Below are 25,894 nucleotides of genomic sequence, written 5' to 3' on the forward strand. Positions count from 1 at the left end.
TCTTCCAGAAAACAAGATTTATTGAAACTGACCAAAAATATTGTGCCCTCCTCCATTACATTACAAAAACTTTGACCACTGAACAGACTGACATGTAGCCACACAGGGTGTTTTCTGCCTATAGCGTGCAAACACTCTGGCTCAAAGCAACCACACTATGGTCCAACAATGTCTCACACATGCAACAGATGAGGTTGAAAACACCGAAGCATTTTAATGTCTCTTCGAGTAATCAACTTAGGGCAGTGGGGGTCTGGATGCACAGCACACCTACGGTTCAACACCTACGGTTCAAGTCCTGGATGGGGTGGAAAAGGTGTCAACGTCTTACGCCACAGGCTGTTCAATCCCTCACTTCTTGCCTATGTCCAGAAGGCATTAACACTTCCTACTACCACAGAAAACTTCCTACTACCACAAAAGGTGTATCTGAACAGTCAGCGGCTGCACTGGACGCTACTGCAGAATCCAGTGTTGGCAGACTGAGTGGGCATCTTGATGTCCTCAACCAAGAGGTAGCGCCTGATGTGCCTCCAACAGTCCGCATTGAGTTGGTCCAACTGAGTGCGCCCATCTTTGCGCGGGTGGCACGTGACCGTTTCCTCCACGACTCCGCAGAGACGCATAAAATCGTGCAACTCTTCAAAGCACTTGAGCCCTTCTCGAACCCGGGAGACGATCTCGGAGCTGCTGATGAATGTTACTTCTGCAACCTCTTCCATTAGCGAGGGAGACAGGGAGACCCTTTCCAGTGCTTGTGCACGGTACCTGCCACAAGATTGGAGAAATGAAAACAAACAATAAACACTGACTTTGCAAGCAAAGCACTTCACTCCATCAAAAAACAAATATATGTAGACTTGCCACAGTTTCACACTTTTCAAATACCACAGGCAAACTCAGCCTACACACTGGCTAGAAGCCCCATTCACACTAAATACCAGTAAAAGCAATTCAACACACGCTACGAGTGACACGTCACAAGCGGAATGGCTGTGACACTGTCATACAAAATGAGAAAAGGTTCCTCGCCAAGTTGATTCATTAGCTATCGACTGACCTTTCCCTCGTAACAATTGCTTGCTACAGCATTCTGTGCATTGAAATCAATGGTAACGGTTTTGAGACTTAGCTCGTCCTAGGTACTAACTGTACTTGTGATTGTACAAAGCCTTGACATATGTGCCCCTTCTTAAAAAGACAAAAACTCGTTTGCTAAATCTGCAAAGCAAATAGCAGTTCGTTACATTTTTCTATAACTAAAGTGGCTTGATTTAAAAGGCCACTACAGTGACAAATTTTACTTCTGCCTGAAATACAGCCGAAGAAAGCCACAGCTTTTCAGAAACTTCGCAGTTGAAGAAAAATTCATCCTGGGCCAGGATTCAACTGCAAATTTTCTGAAAAAGCTGTACAGCATTTCTTTATAGCTGTGTGGCTGCATTACACGTGGATGTCAAATTTCCTCTGCAACAATTTGTTCCACCTTGGGCATTTCCCGTAAACTCAACAAGTAAAAGCTACTGAAACAAAACTGCACATCACACAACGATGGCACCAGCCTTGGATGTGAAACATCGAGGAAGAGTTCTCCATGGGGCACCAAACGTGCTGGTCAAAGCTGCCGGTCACTGTTCAAGGGATTGAAAATATATCGCATCTTATTCCTTCAGGGCACTTAAAGCAAAGCACTAGATGGATGAATGACTTCATGATACCACAGCCTTTTTAAGCATATCGCACATCTTCCAATTCAAATGGCCTTTTGAAACTAAGTTCTGCTCAAAGACACATCGCACCTCCCAAAATGTTATCTTCCCGTTATCTTCTTAAAATGTTATCTTCCCGTAAAGTGGGTGTTCCGCACTACAGTAAAACCTCATTACAAGCGACACTTGCAAAATACACGTCGTTATAAGACATTTGAAAATGGTTTGGTGGCCTTTCCTGTTTTCCATGCCAGCAATGCCACATACAAGAGACAAGGTTACAAGAGACACTGCTGCTAAAGGCAACTTCTTTGGCTCCCTAGAATAAATACTTCACTATTCTGAAGAGACATAATGCCCAAGGGCCTTATACGGAAGACCTTACAGAAAACTGCCCTGAAGATGAAGCTTCGGCATGCATCCAAGAGACCCCACAGGTTCAAGAACATATTGAAGAGCATGTCTGGAGATGTCAACCTCATGTTCTCCAAGGAGTTTACAGATGATGTGATCATCACGCATGTGAATAGTGTTTTAGGGGATATAAACCAGAGGAAGATGATATTGCAGGCCAGGAAGGGTAGGCAGTCGAGGCTGACCAACACCTCAGAGAACTTTGGAACAGCATTGCGAGCAACAGGAAGGCTTGTAAAGTGCATTTACTAAACCTCCAGAAGTTTAAAGAGAGGCTTATACAACCTACAGTCGATCAAATGACTTTAAATTCTGGCCACAATGTCACTTCGCTTTCTGACCGTTGGTGCGATCAGCCAGCAAGTGAAGCTCCGTCTGCAACAAAGGTATTTTAGGTGCTTATGGCTAATTAACAGCACACTTCACGGGGCTACCAATCTTGTCGCAGCAGGTTTATGTTATGCACTGTTCTATCAAAATACATTTACCAGAGGTGAAATTGGAGTGCAGTTAGCCTTTAAGCACGCTTTGATGCTAATGCATAACAAAGTGGCCTAGTCTGACCTATCAGGGTTTTTTAAATTTTTGGTACGAGCAGCTTTGCTTGCACGAGACATGTCTCTCAGGTTCTTTGAGTGTCTCTTGTAACCATTTTACTTCAGAGGTGTCACTGTGAAAACTTGTGACCCCTCATTTTGATCTAGTAATGCACTCGCACTTTATAAGAACCTACTCGAGAAATCTGTACAGCTCTTCTCTGCAATTGACTGGCTGCACTCTTTTGGACATCCATACTTCCTCTACTAAATGTTTTGATGGGGTAACCTTACTTGTGCCTCGGCAACAGTTGAGCCCTCTCCTCTACCTTACTGGCATATGAAGTCGTGACAGTACAATAATGCTTCGACAACTCGAACACAAATATCTTGAATGATCAGTTAAGTCGATACTTGTTTTCCCATACTGCACCCCCTAGGCGCCATGTATTTGCCCCCCCCCCCATCTCAAGAAGCTTTTCTTTTTCGGCAGACCGAGGATATCTCGAAATGTTGGCAGAGAGGACACAAGGCAAAGTCTGCTACAAACAGCTGATAAGGTCTCCGTTTTAGCTCCCCGTACACGCCAAACACGGCTGTGAACGGCAAATATAAGCTGTACGAAGCTGATATTCGCATGACGAGAATTCTGTCCGACACGTACGGTATACATCTTTGAGAGAGCTATGGACGATGCAGCTGATTTTGAGGACAAAGAGTTTTGGGAAGTTCCTGACAGAAACAATGTAGATGCTGCGCCTGCTTCGCAACAAAGAATATAGCAGTGGTGACCAAGAATGGATGTGATGCATTGAGCAGCTCAAGAACGCTTTTCTGTGACCAGATGCAAACACAGAACAGGCGAGCATCACGCAGTGGTTTCTTTCACAATAATTAAAATTCGTTTTTCCTGTGAACATTTTTGCCTTTATTATGAAAGCCCCCTTTTTCAGTAGACCTTTTATTACCGGCATTAAATCATTTCAGTGACCCTGCCAGAAATTTTCCACATTTCGGTTAACCTCGAAACTCCGCTGATCTCAAAATTTTAAGCGGTTTTTACAACTTCGAGTTATCGAAATTTTTGTAATATTCGGGCCTTCACTTTTGCAGCATGAACACACACATGTAAAGTCCAATTCTTCTGCCAAACAAGATAAGGTCGCAGAGTTGGGCAAGCTGAGTGTTTACACTTATAAGATCAACACCCTCTTGCTATCAATGCAAGTTATACCGACAGAAAACACAAACCTGTCGCATGCTGCACCGGACACGTACTGGGCAGCACGTGTCACCAGACTGGAGTTGCGTGCAGCCACAGACCTGATGGCAAACCAGGCTTCTTCTAGGATCCTCTGAATGTCTTCCACTGTCACGCGGGTGAGTGTGTAGTTGTCTGTGATGGTGAGAGACAAGCGTTGAATGAAAGCGGCCAACATACTACGCGAATCGGAGCCTAAGTGGACTCTGCAGATGTTCTGGCTGGCCTTGATCACGTCCGCCAGGGCCTTCGCAACTTCTTCATCACGACACATCTCTGCAGAAAGTTCTCTCACACTTACGTTTTTGCCCAGCGAGCAGACAAAGATCATCCAGAACTTCATGGTCATGGGATCTCGTGCCCACGAAGTCACACGTAACTTTCTGAGTGTTGTCGTTGACTCAATGTACTGGCTGAAGGCCGAGAACTGTGTGTTGCGCCAGCGGAACCCGTCGATTTCCAAGTCTATCGACGTGATATTAGTGTATGAGGGCAGCTGGCACACGATCCTCGACAGGCGTTCTCGGAATGACTCCTCGCCCGGTCCTATGCACAGCTCAGAAAGTCCTTTGCTTGTGAATGTAATGGGAGAGTACAGTGGCCCATACATATGAGGGTGTTTGATAAGAACCTTGCTGGCAGCACCACTCACTTTGAGAGCGGCACTGAGTCCAGAGGTATCCATGCTGCTGAATTCATTTACTTCGATGGTGACATCATTGAGGTTCCTGTTCTGTGCCAGGGCATTGAAGAACAGCTGCCACTGCTCCTTCGCCCATATATCCACGGGCAGTGTGAGCTCTTCTAGGGTTTCAGTATGGGCGAAAACATCAAACCAGGAATCATACCGATTACGGTCCATGCTGCAGCGAAGATTGGCTTCAATCAAGTTAAAGCTGAGGAGAGATCTGTTTTCTTTCAAGACAACCGGCAAGATGTTGGCCCCAAGACGTCCCGTTTGGAATCCTACGAAGTTGACCTTTGACAACGTCTTATTCCCTTCTATACAAGAAAGAAACCAATACAAGGTGTTCTTATCTTGGATGTGGGAACTGTGAACCGTGAGTGTAGTTAGGGTTAAGTTATTCTTCACAAAGTCTCTAAACTTCTCTTTCAAAGCACGGGGCACATCCTCAATAAGGGAAGTGTGCACTGAAAGCTCCTCCAAAGTGTAATTGGCTTCAAGTGCGGCAAGGAATTTGCGCACACCCCTGCCATCTCTCCAGTCCACTTCCGGAATTCGGAGGCAAGTCAGTGATTCCGTCGTTTCAAGTAGCAGCGCCAGTGTGGCTTTGAGGCGAGCAGCCTGAGGCCAGCAGATTAGCCCCACAAACTCGAATGTTTCTAATTGTGCCAAAGTAGGAATGACCTTGCAAAGGTTCTTGGGAAATTGGAAGTAAAGCTCCCCAAAGGTCAGACACTTGACAGACGAGTTGTCCCGAAGTGCACTGGACAACAGAGGTGAGTTCACTGGGTCCGAGAGGGTTCCAGGCATGTGAACAGCTACCACGCAGTGATGTGTCCTGAGAAGCCAATACACGAGCGTAGCTGTTTGGTGCAGCTCCTCTTCTGTGGCTTCGAACGTGGCTGTCCCGAGGCACTCGGACAGAGACAGCTGGCTGCGCGTTCCGGGCATCTCTCGCAATTCCAGGTGTGCCTTGCAGAGGAACTCGTTCCATGTCGGTAGCTGCCACACAATCTGGCAAGTCGTGTTCTTGGATGCTGTGCAGGGCAAGCGATAGTCGATAGCAGCACCAGTGAAAGCACCTTTCGCATTCTCCAAATCAGCCGGGGGAATGCTAGCTGCTGCTCCTCGCTTTGCTTGACCGTTCGACAACTTGCTCCGCATGTGATCTGCACCTTTTGTCTTCTGGCCTGCAGAGAATGAAAGATAGCTTTCGGTTTCGACTGCACATGAACCTCTTGCAATCTTCAAATGAACATAATTATTAAAACATTCACTGAGCGATACAACCAGCAAGGACGTTAGGCAGATGGGACACTGCACCATTGAGCTTTTAATGACAATAATCTTTCTTGGGCTACTTAAACGTGACAATCTTGGTCGCCCGCCTGTCACTCAATTTAGGTGACTGGCAAAAAGTTGGAAAAACGCTTTATTGTGATGTATATACAAGCAAGGCCTCTCCAAACTACTTAAACTGCAGGCACGTCCAGACAAGTCAAAGCTGTTACGTAAAAAGAAACACTCAGCATACATGAAGCAAGCCACAAGCACCGAAATGAGCATTGCAGCATTGTTTTAATTGAAATAGACACTGGGTTAATTTCTTGTTTGTAAGAGTAGCGTCTGGCAACAAAATCCAGCATAAAAAAAAAACATCTGTGCAACTACAGTGGTGCCTCTACATGGAATTATTTTGTTGTGTGCAATACCCGGCACACGGAAAATCTAATGACACCGACAGTGAATGATAAAAGCTGTAATTACCACTTGTTCAGTGTTACACGTGAACACTGAATGACATTCACGACAAGTTGCATTTGACGATCAAATTAGTTCAGGAACACATTTGCGTCAGCTTCTGAAATGACTCCATAGCCTCAACAGCAGCGGCCAGTCACTGAACACGGAAGTATGAGAACAAACCGAAGAGCACTTCAGATCGTATTACAGTTAAACCTCGATATAACGAAGTCGTACTTGCGGGTGAAAATTTTGTTAAATCGAGAATTTCGTAAAATCGAGGTTTCGATTTTACAGTTCATTTAACCAGTTATTAAGGTTTCAAAACTTTGCCCATCGCTCAGAAACAACTGCTCAGAAACAACCTCTCCACTTAAAGCGAAATTTGTACTAAAACTGGCCGCGAAAATTGTGTGAATTAAGAGCTTGAACACTTAGGTAAGGGAATTCGGATAGCCGACAGTAGTTCGTGTCATCGTAAAACCGGTGCTTTTTCCGCAACGATATGATAGCAGACTAGGTTTTCACTTTTTCTTTTTTTCATTTCGGTCACTACTAAACGCTGCTGTTAGTCAATTTAGCCCGCATCCATGCCCCGTGAACTTCACCCCGGCGAGGTGCTGGTTCGAAGTTACGCCTCTTTTCATCCGTTCAGTAGTAGGCTTAAACGTTGAGGGGTGCAGCGGGCCAACAGCGGAAGGGTGCTATAAAGCTTTCGAAATACTTTTTTCATGCACAAAGGCTCCTCAGTACGGGTGCGTGATGCAACCATGACACCCGAGATAAAGCCATGATTGAGAGTTGAGCGGAGTACACACGGACTGCTTCACTTTGTGGAGCAGCGCATACGTGCTCCAGGTAAAGCGGAAAGCTTACATTAAATATCTTCTGGCCAAATTTGATTAAGCAATTACTTTTATGCCTGCTGAGCCCTAAAGAAACCGATTTCTCCGCATCACAGCTGTCTAATGAACACATTTTGACCACGTTCGGAGAGCAATTGATTGCCACCAGCACTTGATGTTCAAGCCGTAGTGAAGAAGTCCGTAGTGCTTGGCGTTTCTTGACCAGGGTGGGCTTTACGTGACGCTCGTATGCTGACAGCGCTAACAAGGCTTGCTCTTAAACATTCGCGTGCGCCTGCGTGCCTCTGCAGAACGTCGATGGCATCCATCACTTCAGTGGCCTTCGGTTTCAACGACACTTCCTCAGGCTCTCGTTCGGAACACTTTTCTTTCCCTTCGAGTGCTCACGCTGCTGATAAGACTCATCTAATGATGGACGAACAAAATATTAATGTGGTTATCAGCGAGCACAACCTAGAGCAGCAGCACCGTGAGCAAAGACGCATAGAAAAAAACACTTAAAGTAGGCTTCGGCAGCCTAAGCATAGAGGGCGCTGGCATAGGCAACGATGGAGACGTCAAAATGGTGGCCGCACTATTCAACCGTCCATGACCGCTAGCGGTTTTTGAGCAGCTTCTTTCATCGCTTTTAATTGTTGTCAACCGCATAATACACCGCTTTTCTTTCATTTTAGCCTTTTAAGAGATAATGTGAATACTTAGTTTTCAATGTAGGCTCTCAGAGGCGAAATAAAATGTGCCTCGACCGGAATTTCATTCGTCCTTTCTCGCCGTGACGTCGTTAAATCGAAAGCACCGCACAAAATTACTTCGTAAAATTGAGATACAAATACATGGATTTAGCAAAATTTTGATAGAAAACTTGAAAAAATTCGTTATATCGCGAATTTCGTTAAATCGAGGTTCGTTATATCGAGGTTCAATTGTATCACCAAATCAATATTCTTTCCAAAACATTGTTTTACAAAAAAGGGCAAGGCAAACAACACCTACTTAACTCTTTCGCTACCGCGCCTATCAAAATCGATCAATTTGATCGATACTTTTGCGAGCGCCTTTTCATAGCGTTCCAGTTGTTTCTCGAACAAGTAAAGCTGTTCGGAGTTAGATCAGAAAATGGCCTTTCAAAATCAGTTTTTTTTTTTCATTTTTGCAACGGAAACGGGATTTTTGACACGCTTTTGAATCACCTGGGTGTGGAAAAGGGGCGTGGTCATCGCGCGTCACGGCTACCAACGAAGAATGCGTGCAACTCGTAATTACTCTGCACCAGCGCTTGTTTTTTGCTATCAGGGCGTGAATGGGGAACTAGCAAACGATTTTCAATCGTCAGGTTTGCGCTCTGACAATACTAATCCCAGAAATCGGCTGAAAATGTCAAGCAGTGCCTGGATGCAAAGCTACTTTATGATTTTAGGCAGTTTTATTGCCTTTGCGCAAGTTGTTCTATGTACTGTGGTAGTTCTACTCACCCCAGGACCATTAGCAAACAGTTTACAACAGTTTCGGTTTCGTTTCTGCATCGCGAAATTCATATTTAGCGCTACTACGCAGTTACCCAACTTCAAGGCTACCTGCCATGGCGCCTGAAGCGTCCGCGACTGATCCTCGAACAAAGCACGCCGCTCCTGATTTCCCCCCACCCTAACCCGATTTCTGCGATAAGAACTTCAGATGCAAGTCAAAAGGTCACACCCAGTCGCCAGATATCTGTTCCGCCGAGGACAGCGCTTCAAACCGGCCTTACACTGCCAGCTGTTCGCCTTCCAGTTTCGTTTCCATGCGAGGATATATCCGGGTGTCTAATGTTGCTGCTTAGTTGAACTGTCTATTCGGACGGAGTCTCTGATAAGTTTTTGTACTGTTTCATTTGAAAAATGTTAGGTGGCGCTGCAATAGGGGAGGCTCGTTGTGCTGTTCTTTTTCATCGCGCTCCTGCTACTCGGCCAAAGATTGCAGGGCACGATTCTAGCTCATCGTACCTAATTTTTGCGAGCAAGGCTACAATTGCGAGTAAGAAGATGATGATAAAGCTCAGCTTTATGTTTTGAGAGATAACTGACCGTGAACGACAACAAGCATCAGCCACGGCGTTCCGTTTTCAACTTCATGCATGTTTTTTTCCGCATCGCGTGCTTGTCCCAAATATTGTGCTCGCTGTAAATGCAAAGTCAGCCATTGACAAGATGTTTTTACGTTATATGGGGGCAAATTGGTGCCTCTGATAACGTCAAACCGCCAGATTTATTCCAGGGAACCACCCGAAATTGCACATTTTGAATTAGAGGTTGGGCTTCACCGCATGACACGAGCACCATGCCTGCTAACATTCTTTTTTTATATCTGAAAAACTGTTTCGCGCAAGTCGACATTTTTTTTAGGGTTTGTTTTTGAAATGGTTTCCTACAAAATGTATATTCTAATTTTTTTCTACTACCGGTGGTTTGATATACACAACTCCTTTTTTATCATTTTTTCCGACAACTTGACAAAGCTTTTGATTTTGATATTTTTTTTTCACAACTATGATATATAAAAACCTTTAGAAAACTGGTGTTATTGGAAAGGCCGTTAAATAATCTGCATTTTTTGCTCCTGCAATTAGTGCCTAAATAATTTTTTAGCAGGAAAAAACAATGTTTTCTTGGACCCCTAAAAATTGGTCAATTTTCTGCGGTAGCGAAAGAGTTAAAGCTTTGCCATGCCGCTGTTGCCCCAGTACAGACCCATTGATGATTTGTCTCAGTTGTGACGTCTACTTGTGTCACTGAAAGCAGTGGTACAATTTTGTTTCCTATGAAGCAGTGATTTGGGTTGTTTTTAAAGCATTAAAGGGTATAAAAAGACTATACAGGCGATAGGGTTATGATGTCACGATTCCGCGATTTTTCTAGCCATCACTTCTACATCACCAAATGATATTCATTTTGCACTGTAGATGTGCACGGCCCAGCCAAATGTCATTAACAGCTAACGTCATTCACTTTGAATGGCATTAAGTTCACCGTGTGACGCAAGTATAAGAGTTGTGCCTGCCAACCAAAGCCAGCATCAAAACGCATGTCCGTGCAGCCGTGGTCGTGCCCCTAGTTCTATTTCATTATATCACTTCAATGCTTACGTGCAGTTAACAAACCCTTAACTGTTGACTGTTGTGTCCCAGCTGACGTCGTACAAGGCGAAATACATGTTTTTTTTTTAACATTCCTTGCATTTTTGTGCTGTTAAGCATAGGCGTGCGCACAGGGGGGGCAGGGGGGGGCCGCCGCCCCCCCTAATAATCTGGAGGGGGGCGCCAAATTTTCCCCATGCCTTAACTCAATCGAACCTGTCTCGTAGGGTTACGACCACGCGTGTGTTTTCACGATCATGGCAGCCGATGAAGCCTCATGTTGCCTTCCAAAGGCTGTTTACTTTCAGCCGCGGAAGTGCGGGTACCAAAAGCAGCCTTGCTGTGAGAAACACATTACCACTTAATTTTCATATTTGCAGCTACTGCAGAGCTTGTCCTCCTTCTACTTTTCCTCGCAAATGATGTGCCTAGTACTGAGCAAAATAGCCGCGTAAAAAGAGTTTCAGAACAGGCAATATTACCTTCCTAAATTCTTACGAATTTCAAAAGCTAGCGTTTGAGCGGTACGCACGAGAACCACGTTGCAGTTTACAAAAGATAGATGTGCACATGTCATATGTTTCTGTGCTTTAGGGAGAATGGAAGTTCTTCCGGCAGCGCGTTGTGAAATTGATGCCGCATCCGCCATGGGACCTGCTCCCTTTGCCGATGTTACACATGAAAGTAAAAACTTCTGCACAGAAATATTTTGTAGGTGTTGCAATTCCATTTCATTTAAATAAAAATTTTATACAACAATTCCTCGCCTTTCCACTGCGTTCTGACCGTTAGGCCTTCAGTGGGAGGAGGTTGGAGTTCCAGAAGGGGGGGGGGGGGGGGGGGCGCTCAGTTAAGACCTAGCTCCCCCTAATCGAGAACCCTGCGCACGCCTATGCTGTTAAGAATGGTTTTCAGAACTGGAATGGAGCTGCGTGGAATACTAAAGGCTTGTTCTTTCAAATTATACATGGTTGTATTCTGTCTCCTGTGGGGATCCTCGTGTCTTTATGCCTCGGCCGTACAGGTTTTGGCGAGCAGGGAGCCACTGTTTTGGGCAGCCGGCGCGTCGCGACCTTCTCGCTACCCCACGCGAAGCGCCGACTCGGCTCGCCGTGAATGTGTGTGGAGGGCGTCGGGGAAGGAGAACCAGTTTGTCGCCTTCTCTCACGTCACCCTCTCCCCGACCGCTGAGGAAGACCTCCTCCGCCCCCCAAGCCAACCTGCGGGATGCGCGAATGTTCCGCGGGGACTCTGCTCAGAGATTCTGCCCTGTGATCAGTCGCACGGGATGCCTCCCCTGCTCCCGCGGCCGTGATGATGGATATCAAAGTCTGAGCCCTGCTGCTTGAGCGAGCGAACGGAGCCACTGTCTCCCCGCAAGTGGTAGTCGTGTTGTGTGGTATGTGCCTTGTATCTGCCAGGCAATAAAGCCTTACTTTGGATTGCCAGAGTCTGTCCACTGCACGTGAGTACCCAAACCCGTGCGTGAGTCATCGGATTCCACAGGGGCTAGTGTACGACGCGTAGCATTCTCTAGCGAAGCTGCTAGCCGGGGTCCTCTGCTATCCCGTACGTTAGCCCACACTCCATGGCCTTTTTGACTTTTTCGTTACCATAGGAAAATTGACTTATTCTTAGGGGTCTAAGAAAACATTTTTGTGATAAAAGTTTTGGTTAGGCACGTACTACTAGAGATATATAAAATGTAGTCTAAATGCCCTTTCCAACAACATGCCTTTAAAATGCTTTCGTGAGTAATGGTCGTGAAAATAGTCATCAAAAGCAAAATTTCTGCCTAGACATTAAAAAAATAAAGAAGGTGTGTATAAAAAAATCTGCCAGCAGTAAAAAAATTTCAGACCATGTATTTCATTGGTAAGCATTTCAGAAGCATGCCCTTAATAAAAATGAGCTTGGTGGCACAGTTTGTCAAATATAGAAAAAACTTATAACACCCCAGCTGCCTGAGACCACAGAGTTCCATACTAAACACTAGAGGGGACACTGGTGCTGCGATCATTCAACCATCATGGAGTTGATTGTGTGACGGAGAGCTGTGATTTTCCAACTTGGCTTAACTTGAGACTTGGCAGTTGTTACATGTACTTCAGATTTTTCTGCGCCATCAGTTTCGGTTTCGCAACAAAAGCGCCGACGGCTCATTCCGAGGCAAAATTGCTGTTGGCACCCGATTCCAGTGGCTGCAATGAGCAAATACCCCTCAGCTGGAATGAAATGGATGCGGAAAGCAGTAGCATCGCCGTGTAGCCTCTACTCTAGTGCTGGTCATGTTCTACGGCAGTGGTTCTCAAATGGGGCTCCGCGGACCCCAGGGGGTCCGCGATAGCATTTCAGGGGTCCGCGAAGCTTCCCGCCAAACGTTTCACCCGCCATTTCTCTCTCAATTTTGCCAGCATTTGCTTGCAAAGCAAAAAGGTGGATCCGCCGGATTAAATGTACATTTAGCTTCTCCGCGTGGCACATATTTTGACATCTGCATTTTGTCCAACACGCCAGCTATGAAAGACAAAGAAAAGAAACCCACAAAAGGCAGCATATAGGTGTCTAGAAGACTTACAGATTCAAGTACAAATTGTTTGACATTATGGCACAGATCAACATACGCTCCATCGTGGGGTCCCCCATCACTATCGCAAGCCCAAAAGGGGTCCCCGGGGCAGTCATGGCTGAGAACCACTGTTCTACGGAATTTCTCAAAACGGACACAAACTCGGGATTTCGCACAAGATAAACGGTACGAGCAACCTGTTCATAACGACGCTTGGAAGGACACCAGCGTGTTAGTGGGTAATCCACACAAAAATCATATATGTGTACAGCTGTCAAAAATTTCTTCACGCAACAATATCGAGGGAGCGTGGACCGGTTAGCACTAAGTTGATCGTGGTCAGCACCTTATCATGGTACACAGTGGCGCAACGAGCAGGGCAAGTTCAAGCACAAAACAGGTCTAAGAAGAAAAAAAACCTGCAGAATTTGCACTTCCACATCCAACCGGTGCGGCATTCTTAACGCTCATAACTGCTTGGCCACAATGGTGCAATGCACCGTGACCAACTGCCACGTACACAAAGGTGAGGCTTAGTTCCTTATGTTTTGTTGCACCTCTCCAAAAAAGTTTGTTTAGAATATTGCTGGCACCCAAGCTGATCATTCTTTAAATAGCGCTTGTGCACTAAGCTTCCCTTGAGTCCCCACGCATAGCTGATACCCAGAGACTGCATTGCTTAGGCCAGGGATACGATCGCAAATCCTAGCTTGCTAGCCAGCAGGTCGCTTGTCCACTCTTCAAAATCACGCGCCTCTCATTCTCAAGTTTCACGTTTTACGATACCAACTTGGATTAATTTTTATTACCCGTTTCCTAAATTAGCTCGACTAACTCCTCCTCTAGACTTAGCACGTCTTTTCTAGAGGCGTGCCAGTCATGCACGCATATGCAGTTTTACTTAAGCAAAGCATCGGTAGACGAAATACGTACGGTATCGCACATGTAGTGTGAAGTTACTGTTGCTTTGTTGACCTTACGAAATTTTGTTATGCTCTACAAACTAACAAACTAACAAAATACAGGCACATTAATCGCTGCACGAATATCGTTGGCACCGACAGGTCACCTTCGATCGGCAAGCCTGTCATACTATGCCGTCTTTCGGTCGGTCGGTGTGTTCGTATCGTTGTCGGCCTATTTTATGACAAGGCAATCTCGGGATTTGGTGTACGCTTCGATTGTTGTCCGCAGTATTGTGAAGGCCTGGTGTCACTGAGACTGGACGCAGAACGGGAGGTTCATGCATGGTGCCATGATGGACAGCTCCCAATTTTTTTACTTTCGTTTCGGGTTACACGCGTGTCGACAGAAACAAATATTTCGTCCTTCGCGTTATGGTCTGACTGACAGTTGCATTCGTCAAGCGTACTGCATTCCGTTTTCTCAATGGGAGCTGAACACGCTCGCATGCTTTCACTACACGGCTTTAGTTACAGCAGCAGACAGCAGAAGTATAGTGCCTAGAATATTATAGTACAGTCGAACCCCGCTACAACGAACGCCGCTTCAACGAAATTTCCGCTTCAACGAAATATTTCCAATTCCCCGTCAGCTAGCCATAGAAGTCAATGCAACAAAGTCCTCGCCACAACGAACCATTTGTCAGGCTTGCTTTCGCTTCAACGAAATTTTCGATGATCTGGGCTGGGTTTGAACAATTATTTGACAATAAAATAAGCATAGCGCCAGCTATCTGTAACTTTTTATACATTCAGGACGCTTAGTTTCACCGAAAATGCGCGTTGCGACCACACCGCACCCAAAACAAAACAAAAAATAACTCATAGGCGCACGCCATTGCTTGATGGTGATAACGATGTGGCTGGCCGTCTTTACACGAGGCACAGGTAGGCCCGCTTCGCCAAGGCGGAGCCCCAGAGCTACAGCCAATCCGTATCCAGTTGAAATTGCATGAATGTGCTCCGCTGCTGGCGCGGTGCCGTCATGAATGCGTTGTGAGCAGCTGTCCTTGCCGTTTCCCTTCTACCATTCTTCATAGCCAAGAGCGAAAATCATGTTTGCGCGTTTGGTCTTGAAGCCTAGTCATCCTATCTTAGTCGCGAGCGCGCGGTCCTGTTAAATGCAAGCGCGCGCGTCTTGCCTGCCAAGGTCAGTAGCTGCCGTGCCCTGTCAGAGGATAAGATAACGGCAGGGCTCCTGCCACAAGCGAGAGGGGGGCTTCCCACGGCCTAGCAGCTATCTGCAAGTAATCAGCTCGGTGGACACGCCTTGTTGTACAGCGATACGTTTTGCGTCTGCATATCTTCACCCCCCTCCGTAACGCGTTCTTTGGGTGGTGAAAAAACAAATAACCATTGGTATGTTTGTTATCCGAATAAACATGAGTTATTGCGCGTCACTCCTTTTTCTAAACATTGTATTATGCTGCCAATGTTGCGGAAACGCACGGGGCTATTTTTCTGGCCTTTCCGTGGTGTGTTGGGGCAGATTTCGCCTCAACGAATTTTCGCTTCAACGAAATTTTTTCGCACGTCCCGTCAATTTCGTTGTAGCGGGATTCGACTGTATACTCTAGCACTACAGCAGCCGGATCACCGCAGAGCAGACTCGCCGACCCCTGCCACCCTGTTTCTGACCTCCACCAGGGCCACGCGCATGCGCAGTCGTGTTGTGAAAGAGGCGGATTCACACTGTACAGCCCAAACCCAAACGTTATGTCTACGGAGCGCACAACCAAGAGAGGCTGTGGGTATTCTAGGGAAGTGGTGCGCACTTCCAGAGCAGCACATACTCGCAGTGTAAGATTGGCCAACCAAAAAATCCATCACGAGAAAGCTTTGCGTTCAACCATCGTCGTCATTGGACGGAGGGGGTTCGTGATTTTTTTACCATCTTGCTCTCTCTCGCAGCCCTCCTTCTTGCTGAAATGAGCCGCAACATGCTAGAATCGTAGCCAGGAAGCTTTCACTAAAGCCCCTCCACACTGCTTTTGTCAGTGATGGAGGGGCTTTAGCTTTAACCAATGAGCTGTTAGGTGCCGGACTTCAGTACCAATAGCCTCCTGCATTGAAGCACCACCTGACAGTTTTGCAAAGAAAGAAAACCAATCCTACTGGAAACTTTGTCAGTATAGGCATTTATACTTAGAACCCACACTTGACCTCTCGAGGCACCCGCGCATGAAACGGAAGTTGGCCAGCGAACAGCTGGCAGCACGCAGCACGTATATAAAGTACTGCCCTTGTCTAATGATATGCAACAAACTGGGTGTTTTCTTTCAAGGCCCAGTTGAAGCTTTTATAGCAGCAATCATGTGCCGGCACGGTGAAATCGCAATCAGCAGGCTATTTTTTTTTTTGAGGATGAGTAATGGGTGACGAAGGGTCCACGAAATGCAAGCACAAAATTGCTCAACTGTACATGAGCGGCCAATCTGAGTTTCAAAATGCAGAAACGAAATGAAAACATGTCCTGTGCGATTTCGGACAAGGAGACCTTCAGCAATATTCGCGATGGCAATACCACTGCCTGGACTCCAAAACTAACTTTACAAACATACATACATACATACATACATACATATATATATATATATATATATATATATATATATATATATATATATATATATATATATATATATATATATATATATATCTTTAGGACGGTTCCCCAGATTATTACTGTCAAAGTGCATATCCGATGATTGACAATCGTCTTTCGAATCGCCCCTGGTGCCCTGACAACAGAAACACATGACAATGCACCTTATGTACGACTTAAACGCATTCTTTTTTCATCAATTCAAACAAAACTAATTTTGAAAGCACATTTTCTAAGCTAATTATCAAATGCCTTTACTTGTAGTAGAAATGCCTTCAATGCAACAGCAAAAGGCACTGAAATAATGACTTAATACGAATGATTTTGAACAGACTCAGTAGCAAAACAGGTGCATTGCACAACAGGACTCACCAGCAAAATTTGCGGCTGTCTCCAGGGAGCCAGAAACGACAGCTGGGTTGCGCTTTTCCTGGCACGGTGGCGCAGACGGTCCCGCTTTGGATGCCAAGGGGCCTGTATCTGCGCTGCACACAAGAACACGGTGGTCAGTTATGACAATAAACTTCTCTGTAATCAACGCAAGGAAAGCTGAGGAAAGCCCATTCTCTGTATTCAAAGTGGAAGGAGCCTGAGAACCACCAACTATCGTTAAGTTACATCCAAGCTCTTCCAAGATACACTAGATCAACAATTTTTAGGCGCGGAGTACCTTAGGACCGCACAATGTCCATCCACATCCGTGCGCGTAGCATTTACAATTGCAAAAAATCAGACAGGCACCGGCAGGATTCGAGCCTGTGCCTGTGTGTAGACCAGATAAAGTTAGTGTCAGTCGTCTTACCCATTGGGCTATGACCGTGAGTTAGTACCCGAGTCAACCGGCTTACTCCCTCACTTGTAATGGTGCGGAGTACCTTAGGACCTCCCACTGTCCGTCCGCGTCCATCCGTGCGCACACCACCATCAAGCGAAATTCGGTTTGAGCCGTGAGCAGCAGTTTCATTATGGAAATAATCAAGGTGCGACTCACGGCTCAAATAGGATGTCACTCGGGGCGTAACTTGGATGTCATTTCGAGTCCCCGTACTACGCACCCGTGCCATCATCCACAAAGTGGAGATGCTGCCATTTTTTGTCTACACTGGAGGCGATATCATGACTTCAGAGAGATGCTGTGCAAAAGATAGGCCTACACATCACCTAACCTGCCACAGTGGCTCAGTGCTAAGGCATTGGGCTGCTGAGCCCAATTACGTGGATTCGATCCCGGCCCCAGTGGCTGCTTTTAACATGGACACAAAAAGCAATAACACCTCTGTACTGAGGTTTTGGCGCACGTGAAAGATCCCCAGGTGGTCGAAATTAGCCCAGAACCCTCCACTTTGGCGCTCCTTGCCCCCCACGTGTAGCTTCGACGCGTTAAACCCCACAGATGATCAATCAGAACCCGTAAAACTTTTTTGGCAAATCTTCTGCTGCCACACGGTATTTGCACCACTGCTGTCAACTCCAGCCAACTGCATCATGCGAACATGGCATGAACAGCGTTTTCCTGCCCTTCCTATACTGGCAGCATGGGGGCGAGATTTCAGAAATCCCCTTTCTAAACACGCAACCACTCCATACTTTGGAAAGCAGGCAAAATTTCCCCTCGCACAATCTTGGTTTATTAGATGCGACGCTGAGAGCATCTCTTCGGCGGCCGTCCTTCCTGAGTGCATCCATTGTTGTCCGCAGCCTTTCCACTCTCCCCCTCTCCTCTCCGATAGCGAACGCTCTCGCGAGGGGCATTGGATTGGATTCGATTGGCTTGGCTTGACTTGGATTAAAGTGGATTGTGTTGCGTCATAGCCGCGGCAAACGCATTGGCGCCGGCGCGTGCCCAGGTGAGAGCGAACACTCTCTCGCAACATCTGCGGGTGTGCGGCCCAGCGCGCTCTCACTCTGCCGGTGGGCGGCGCTGCATGCGGTGCTGCGCATGTGCAGTACTCTCTCTCTCTGCGGTCTCCTCTCCTTCGGGCGCGCTGCGCATATAACCGGTGTGCCGCTCTCCAGCGGCCTTTCGGTCGATGGTTGCTCTCCACTTTCGCTTGAACCCCCCTCAGCGTCGCATCACACCAAGGTTCCCGCGAGGGGAGGTGGGCGTAATTTTTTTGATAATGTTAACACTACCGTATCAAAACCTTAAGGTAGCTTCAAAAGCACTCGTGGAAATTGCCCAATACACGCAGCAAAGTTTAAAAGTCACGACCCAGGGTTTTTGCACCCTGGCTGTTTCTGAACTTTCTTCTTACAAGACCTGGGCCCAGATACACAGAAACAGCGGGAAGAAGGAAGAACAGAGCCCTTACCTGGTGGAAGGCTCGTCAGCTTGCGTGGGCCATTTACGGCCACTACATTGCGCTGTCGAGCAAAAAGAAAAGATACGCATTGCAGGAAGCCACTTTTCCATTTCCAATTCTGAAGTAACAGAGTTTCACATAAGTGCTGTACTGCCAGTCATGGGCACGTTACCGGTAAAAAGTAACAGTGTTACAGCCACCTGAGTCAAAAAAGTAACTCTTACAGTTAAAGGAGTTTCTAAAAGTAACTTGTTACAGTTACTGTGAAGAAGTAACATCGCTACTTTTTTAACTCATATAACACCAAGTAAAATATCACAAGCCAAATGATAGAGTTTGTTTAATGCGAGTAGCCAAAATCACACATAGTAAAACCATAGAAGAAGCAGATTTATGGCCATAAAGGAGCAGATTAATGGCCAATACAAACAATACTTGTGTACGCTTCACTTTGTTGCACTAACTACTTTGTTGATACACCCTTTGTGTCGGGGAATTTAGTTGCAAAACTCGTTAGAACTTATGATGAGTTATTTCTCAGTTTTGTACTCGAGGGGTTTCCCCTTTTCAAATGCCCAATTCCTAGTTTCTTATCTTATTTCCGCTCCACTCAAGACGAAGAAAGGGTTTTTAAGAAATTATCTTTAAAGGGGCCCTAAATAGGTTTCTGAAGGTCGCCATTTTAATCGCGCAATCGCTAGAGTACCCCTTCACGACAATGTATACCAAATATTACACCTCTGCGTAAAGCAGGGGCCGCACAAACACGCAACAAAGGTGCCTTCTTTCTTCCTTGCTCACCTACCGCTTCCTTGCCGCCACACTGCACCGCTCTGACGTGCGACAGAGCGCTTGTGATGCACCCGTGTGACGCACGAAGCTCTCAACAGTACGGCTGCGCTATTGGTGGGCCCCGTTAAATGCTGTAGCCAATCAGCGTACCTGGCTCAAAAGAAAACGTGGTCGCGCGGCGCTCCCGCACAGGTGGCACGGTGTATGCACCGGCGGCACGGCACGGACGAATGTAGATCGTCGCCATCGGTTACACGAGCTTAGCCGAGTTTGTAGATATAGCACGTCGTTTACAAGGTATGAATAACGCTGAAAAACACGGAGCATCTCTGCGAGCACAAACGCCCGCTACATGCGCGACCGCGGCAAGCATCTGCCTGCACGGTAGACAAGCGGCCCACTGTGCGGTGTATGCATGATAGGCATACACCGCGGCAGCTAAAACTTGTCACCGCCCGCCAGAGCGGGACAATTGCTGAAAATCAGTTTGCAAATACGTGAAAGTGGGCGATAGTGCAGTGAAAGATTACGCGGGAGATAGTCATCGTCGCGGCCTCGCAAAGCAGTGTCTGGATAACTGCGGCGATGCCAAGCCTTTTCCCCGACCTTGGTGGGACGAGATCACCGCGACAGCGCCGCATGCCGAAACGCTAGCGAGCCGCTATAGTTGTCGGTGGCAATCTTCAATTATTATCGTAAACGAGCATGTTGAGTTTGGAAGCCCCCTATCTTGCCTTTGAACGCTCGTTTCCGCCGACGCGACCACGGCCGGCGCGAGGAGCCGTTCGATGCGGGCCGGCTGGGCCGGCCACCAACCGACCCCGCTGAGCGGTAGCAGTAGCGGATGTAATAGGCGGAGCTTGGCCGTCGTCTGCTACAAGAAGCGTGACGTACCGCCGAGCGGAGCCAATGGCTGCGCGCTTCTCGACGCAACCCTGTTTCTCTTGGTGTCACCTACCACGTCTTGCGTCGGGTCAGTGGTGTCTCCGCTTCCACAGTGCTTTGGAGGTGCGGTGAAAGAGGCAATGCGCCAGTCCGTGTTGCGGGCCCTTTTTAATGAACGATAGCTCGGCTAATACTGAACGCTTTTAAACCATTTTTGCGGCAGGACTTTCTTTGTATAGTACTCCAACAATAGCGCACGTAAAATCTCAACCTTTGGAACCCTGTTTAGGGCCCCTTTAACACCGACCTCCAACATCAGTTTTCTGCAGGAAAGATAATCATTTTAGCTACCTCCTCTCCTAAATCATGAGGGTAGCCGTGTTATGGGAAGATAAAAGGTGGAGAGGATATCAAAACGAAGGAAGTCTGAATAAGTGGAAAGCGCAAACTTTGTCAGCTATTAACGAGTGGTGCCCTTTAAAAATTAAAAAGCAAAAAAAAAAAAAAACACAAAAGTGATTCTACCGGTATTTCCTGTTACAGCTACAGCATAAAAAAGTAACTAGTTGACGGTCATGCATTACGAGTAATTAGTTACTGCCCAAGACTTCGTGCCGCCATGGAGGCCACCATAAGTCCCATTCTACTTGGTCAGGCTTACAACATGACTTCTTTTCGCTGTTCACGCCAAAATCAATAAGAGTACCATTTTCGCCCTTGCTCACCTGGTGTGAAGCTTTAAAAAATCCTTGACCCGTAAGTCTTTCAAGGGCTATGATTTTGCATTATTAAAACCACTTCCTTGTTGTATTTGAACGATTAGAATGAGGAGGCTTTTTAAAAGTTCTGCCTTGAGGCAACACATGAGGTTTTCCTCAAGACTCCCACAGCTGTTTAAATGCAACTAAGCCCTGTGAAAGCCAGCCATGTAAATAGGCAGATAGCACTTCAGTCTGCAGGAAGGCATAATGTGGTGAGAATGCTTCGATACATGCTACCGATTGATTGATTGTGGGGTTTAAGGCACTGACGCAACGCAGGCGGTGAGGCGCGCCGTAGTGGAGGGCTCCGGATTAATTTTGACCACCTGTGGATCTTAAACGTGCACTGAAATCTCGTACACAGGGGCATTTTTGCTTTTCGCCTCCATCAGAAAAGCGGCCGGAAATCGAGCCTGCATCCTCGTGCTCAGAAGCACAACGCCTTAGCCACTGAGCCACGCCGGCAGGTGATACATGCTCCTTACGTTTTGACGGCTCCATTGCAGTTCAATCACTCGTGGACAACCATCAGGGGTTCATCGCTTTGAGTGAGGTGGGAATTTCGATCTGAAGAAGAATGCAAGGAAAGTTGCGTCAGGTAGGTTACTATGACTTACAAGACATGCAACCGGCCAGGCTGGACGATTTCTTTTTTTTTTTTCAAAAGGGCCATGAAGACAAAAGACAGTCTTGATAAATTTCAAAGAACTTGGTAACTGACTCAGATCTATTACGGCCAGGAAAGATAAGTTTGCACTGAAAAAAAAAAAAAAAAAGAAGAAATATTAAAGAACTCTCAAACTTTCGGCAAATAGATGTCAACGGTTACCCAAAGGAGGGAAACGTTACATGCTTATCAGTGTGGCAACTGCCCAAAATCCAACGAAACTAGAGGCCCCACTACAATCGCCCAGTTATGTTTCTTGGTGCTGGCTTAGGGCAGCCGCCGCAAACTGCACTAAGTTCTGCGACGTCACAGGGGGCCCCCCCAGAACATGGCTGGGAAGTCACCACTGTGGTGGATGCGCATTCACGGCTCATTAAAGGTGCCTTTCCAACGCTGCGCTTGAGTGGTTTGAGTTCTTGGAGCCACCAGATGTATGACGCGTGACTTATCGTGTTCCACGCCTGCACTGCCGCACCATCTGGGACCGGGCGGTGGGAGGGTGTCGAAATTTCTCTACGCTTAATAAAGGAGTTGAGTTCCAGCACCCGATCATCAGTGTGCATGCTTTTATCGTCTCGTCAACTCATTAACCGACGAGACTTGGTGTCAGAAGTGGGATGAAGTGAGCGACACATCGATCAGTTATTGCTAGCAATCAGTCTAAGGTGCATAGCCTGCAAAATGCTATGGTGGATGAAGAGATAAAGGATCCAGGTTCAGCAGAGCAGGGCTTCAACCACCACCAAAGTTCGATTCCGCAAACTCAAGCTCTTGAAAAGAATGGGTCTACCAATTTGACGACTATTGCTATGCATCTGGGCTCTACCAAGTGCTGGGAAAGATACAGGCCAGAATGCTTCTTTACGCCGTGGGCTCCAAAGATGCCCGCCGCGTTCTCGACACCCTAGCATTGTCCAGCGAAAACTAGAGCTCGCTAGAAGCAGTCAAGAAGTTCACCGATCACTCCATCCACCGGGTTAACGAGGTCCACGAAAGTGTCCGCTTCGACCGTCGAATCCAGGGCGAAGGCAAGACTGTAGACAAGTTGTACACTGCACTGCGTACACTTGTCAAAAAGTGCAACTACGCCTCGGCGGAAGTGGAAGAACGACTCGTTCGAGACAGCTTCGTCGTGGGTTTCCGGGACTTTAACCATGTGCACAAACTATGCCGAACAAAAAAGCTTACACATCAAGAAGCACGACTACAGGCTCACATCAACGAAGATGCCACAAAAGTCCGTGCAGCGGCGTTCCGAAAAGAGCCGAATCCTGCTCATGTCACGGAGGCCACAGCTCAAAAGCACTTCCAATACTGCGACACAACGTGGTAAACATTCGAATATGAAGCAACTGATGAAAATAGTTACCGGGCCAACTTCCAGATGAACATAGCAGGCATCCTAACCACGGTAACAACGAATTATCCGGACAGATTCTCGAGAACTTCATCCCGTTTTCCATACTCACTACGCATGTATGGTGTGCAGACAAAAAGCTCAGAAGGCACTTTCTGCTGGCAGTTTTTTTGTGGCAGAATCAACTTCTCCGTTACACAGGGATATAAAGGTGCTCTCTTCCGACGTTTTCGTGCTGCGACGGCTAGTGTTCAAGTGCGACCAGGGGGAAAGAGGAGGGTGGGGAGCGCTGTAAATTTCGTGGCCACATTTTCGAGACACCTCATCGCTGCAACATTCATTGGTTTAGTTTCTTCGAAAGAGAAGTAGCTGTCATGTCATCAGAGTTGCTCGTGCCAGACAGCATGCCGCATTGGGGGCTGTTTTTCGCTGAGAGAGCGATAACAAAACGTGGCGGTGGCGAGACTCCAGACCGATGCAAGCGCACAAGGCAACATGCGCGTTTGTATTTCGAACAAAGTTTTGAGGACCGCGTTAACATGAACAAATCTAAGTATTGTAAGAAAATGGAACATCGTAAGCATGCATGGTCAGTTGACTCTGCTGTTTACTACTCACCTTGCACTCAAAGCGGGACAACGACCACGATCCGCACGCGTTATCAAAACAACGTGCGCGCCAATCGCGCCTTTCGGCCTCCTGTCAAAAATGGTCAAAATATCAAGACAACAAAACCATAGTAGTAACCGCAGCTCCGTAGCCAATGCAAATTGTTCCTCCAATTATAATACTTTAAACAGCGGCAAACGCTAAAAAAGACGTTTTTTACACTGTATATACATTTTTTTACGATTGCTTTTTGATAGCCACGCACAGCTGACATGTCACGTGACTGATTTTTGCACTCGGCCCGCTGTCGTCTGCGAAGACTGCTTTCGCGGCGGGTTTTTTTATCATAGGGTGTACATTATTACGAGAGCGAGTTATACAATGTCAGTCACCCTCTCTAACCCATCCCCCAATTGCAAGTGATAACGCCAGAAACGTATGCCAGTGCGGCTAGAGATCTATGCTTTCGCAACACCTGGCATATCGACACCGGGGACTGGCCTAAAGTGACAACGCCAGAACCTTACCAGTTAATGGGTGGGGGAGGGGCGATCGAGTGGGCTGTCTGGTTTCTTATGATAGCTAAAAGTGGCATGGGCAGGAACAAGCTGCAGAGAAAAATCAAAATGCCTGGCATAAAATGTCTGGCAAAATGCCTGGCATTCCAACCCCGCTTTATTTGTGTACCTACGTGTAAAAAGTTTTACGGAAACTCAGTTTAGTAAAGGAGGTTACATGCAAAAAATAAGTAGATCATTAGCGCTGCATCACTAGGCTAAGATTTGCAATGCGTAAAACAATGAGGTAATTACCTCATAACATGTTGCCCAATTGCAGTTCTATGTCAGCAATATAAACTTCCAAAGAAGGAGCGCAACACTAGAAAAACTATTAAGGAAGGACGACCGGTATCACGCCAAGATGTGTACGGCAAATCCGCAGATAAGAGAGAGTAAAAATACAAATGTGCCATGTTCAATGTGGATAACATAGTGAAATAAAAGAATTATGGTGGATGCTTGGAATTTTCTTGTATGAAGGCAAAGGCAGCTTGTTGGACTTCCTGTTGATCTGTTTTGAGCACTGTTTAATTTCCATATCAGTCTCATCAGGCCACTGTCGTAGCTTCATGCATAGCCAATTTATCATGTACTATAGTCGCTGGCTCCAACAGAAACAAAATGCCACCAAAGCAATAGAAAAACGAATAGGCTTATATTTATATTTTTGGATTATGTGCAAAGTTTAGCTATAAAGGTGACATCCCTGCAACCATTTCTTCCCTGCTTCACATTTTGCTAATATCCGCAGAATACATGTACAAACAGACGCATCCACCAACTGTAATCCCCACTGTTTCAAGAACAAGAACATACCCTCTATTTTGGGCTGGTTGCATACACCAACTGCCTTCTGGGGCGCATCTAGCCCCCTAGGCCACCAATTTAAAGCATAGTGCGGCATTCAATAATGCCAGTGCTGGCACAATTATTCCTTTCTTAATGCAGTCGAGTCCACTTATAACGATACCGTTTATAACAATCTGATATCGATGAACAGCTATGGCACCGTCAACTTTTGTATTCTTTCTATGGTAAAATAAACCGCTTATTACAATGCTCCAGTGCCATGATATCGGATACAACGATTGAATCCGGTCATATTGTGCACCAAAAGTGCAACAGTGACGGCTCTAATGACGTGGTTGCGCAGCCTACTCATATAGTACACTATAGTACTACTCAGGTAGTGCCTTTGTACGTAGGAGGGCCAAAGCGCGACACAGTCCCTCGGGGACTTTGTTTCCGCCAAGGACATTTACCTCAGCTAGGTGAAGCACCTGTAGATACTCTTGGAAAATATTTGCGCTAGCTTCACACATGGCAAACAAAGGTGACCAACTGTGGCTTCTTTTCTGCAAATTATTAGTAGTACGACCTTGCTGGCATCCGAACAAAATGTTTTGAGCTCTGTTACTTCTTTCTATTTCGCAACCTGCTTATAACAATTATCGGTTATAACGATGGGATTTCCTTAGCACTTGGATATTGTTATAAG

General features: G+C 46.5%; 1 protein-coding gene across 4 annotated transcripts; it reads right to left on the minus strand.

Annotated features, from left to right (window-relative positions):
- LOC144141076 (uncharacterized) lies at nt 1-24,059 on the minus strand. Of its 4 annotated transcripts, none has more exons than XM_077672592.1 (6): nt 23,846-24,058; nt 21,689-21,770; nt 18,775-18,826; nt 16,835-16,947; nt 3,911-5,795; nt 1-768 (listed from the first exon to the last, which is right to left on the minus strand). In XM_077672592.1, exons 2-6 carry the CDS (start codon nt 21,702-21,704, stop codon nt 438-440), a joined length of 2,397 nt encoding a protein of 798 aa, XP_077528718.1. In that variant the 5' UTR covers nt 21,705-21,770; nt 23,846-24,058; the 3' UTR covers nt 1-437. The 4 variants fall into 4 exon arrangements, with proteins under 4 accessions (XP_077528718.1, XP_077528719.1, XP_077528720.1 ...); XM_077672593.1 differs by lacking the exon at nt 23,846-24,058 and adding an exon at nt 23,340-23,724; XM_077672594.1 differs by lacking the exon at nt 23,846-24,058 and adding an exon at nt 23,240-23,261.
- Between the last annotated feature and the right edge of the window lie 1,835 nt (nt 24,060-25,894).

The sequence above is a fragment of the Haemaphysalis longicornis genome, unplaced genomic scaffold (assembly GCF_048455015.1).
Source record: "Haemaphysalis longicornis isolate Haplotype H1 unplaced genomic scaffold, Haemaphysalis longicornis Haplotype H1 scaffold_6, whole genome shotgun sequence".
NCBI lineage: Eukaryota > Metazoa > Arthropoda > Arachnida > Ixodida > Ixodidae > Haemaphysalis > Haemaphysalis longicornis.

What these genes read in the sequence shown, in the direction of transcription:
- LOC144141076 (XM_077672592.1), bottom strand. An exon ending in GACAGCCGCAAATTTTGCTG is followed by an intron (nt 5,796 to 16,834) that starts GTGAGTCCTGTT and finishes CATTCTCTGCAG; the next exon opens with GCCAGAAGACAAAAGGTGCA. An exon ending in TCCGGTGCAGCATGCGACAG is followed by an intron (nt 769 to 3,910) that starts GTTTGTGTTTTC and finishes ATCTTGTGGCAG; the next exon opens with GTACCGTGCACAAGCACTGG.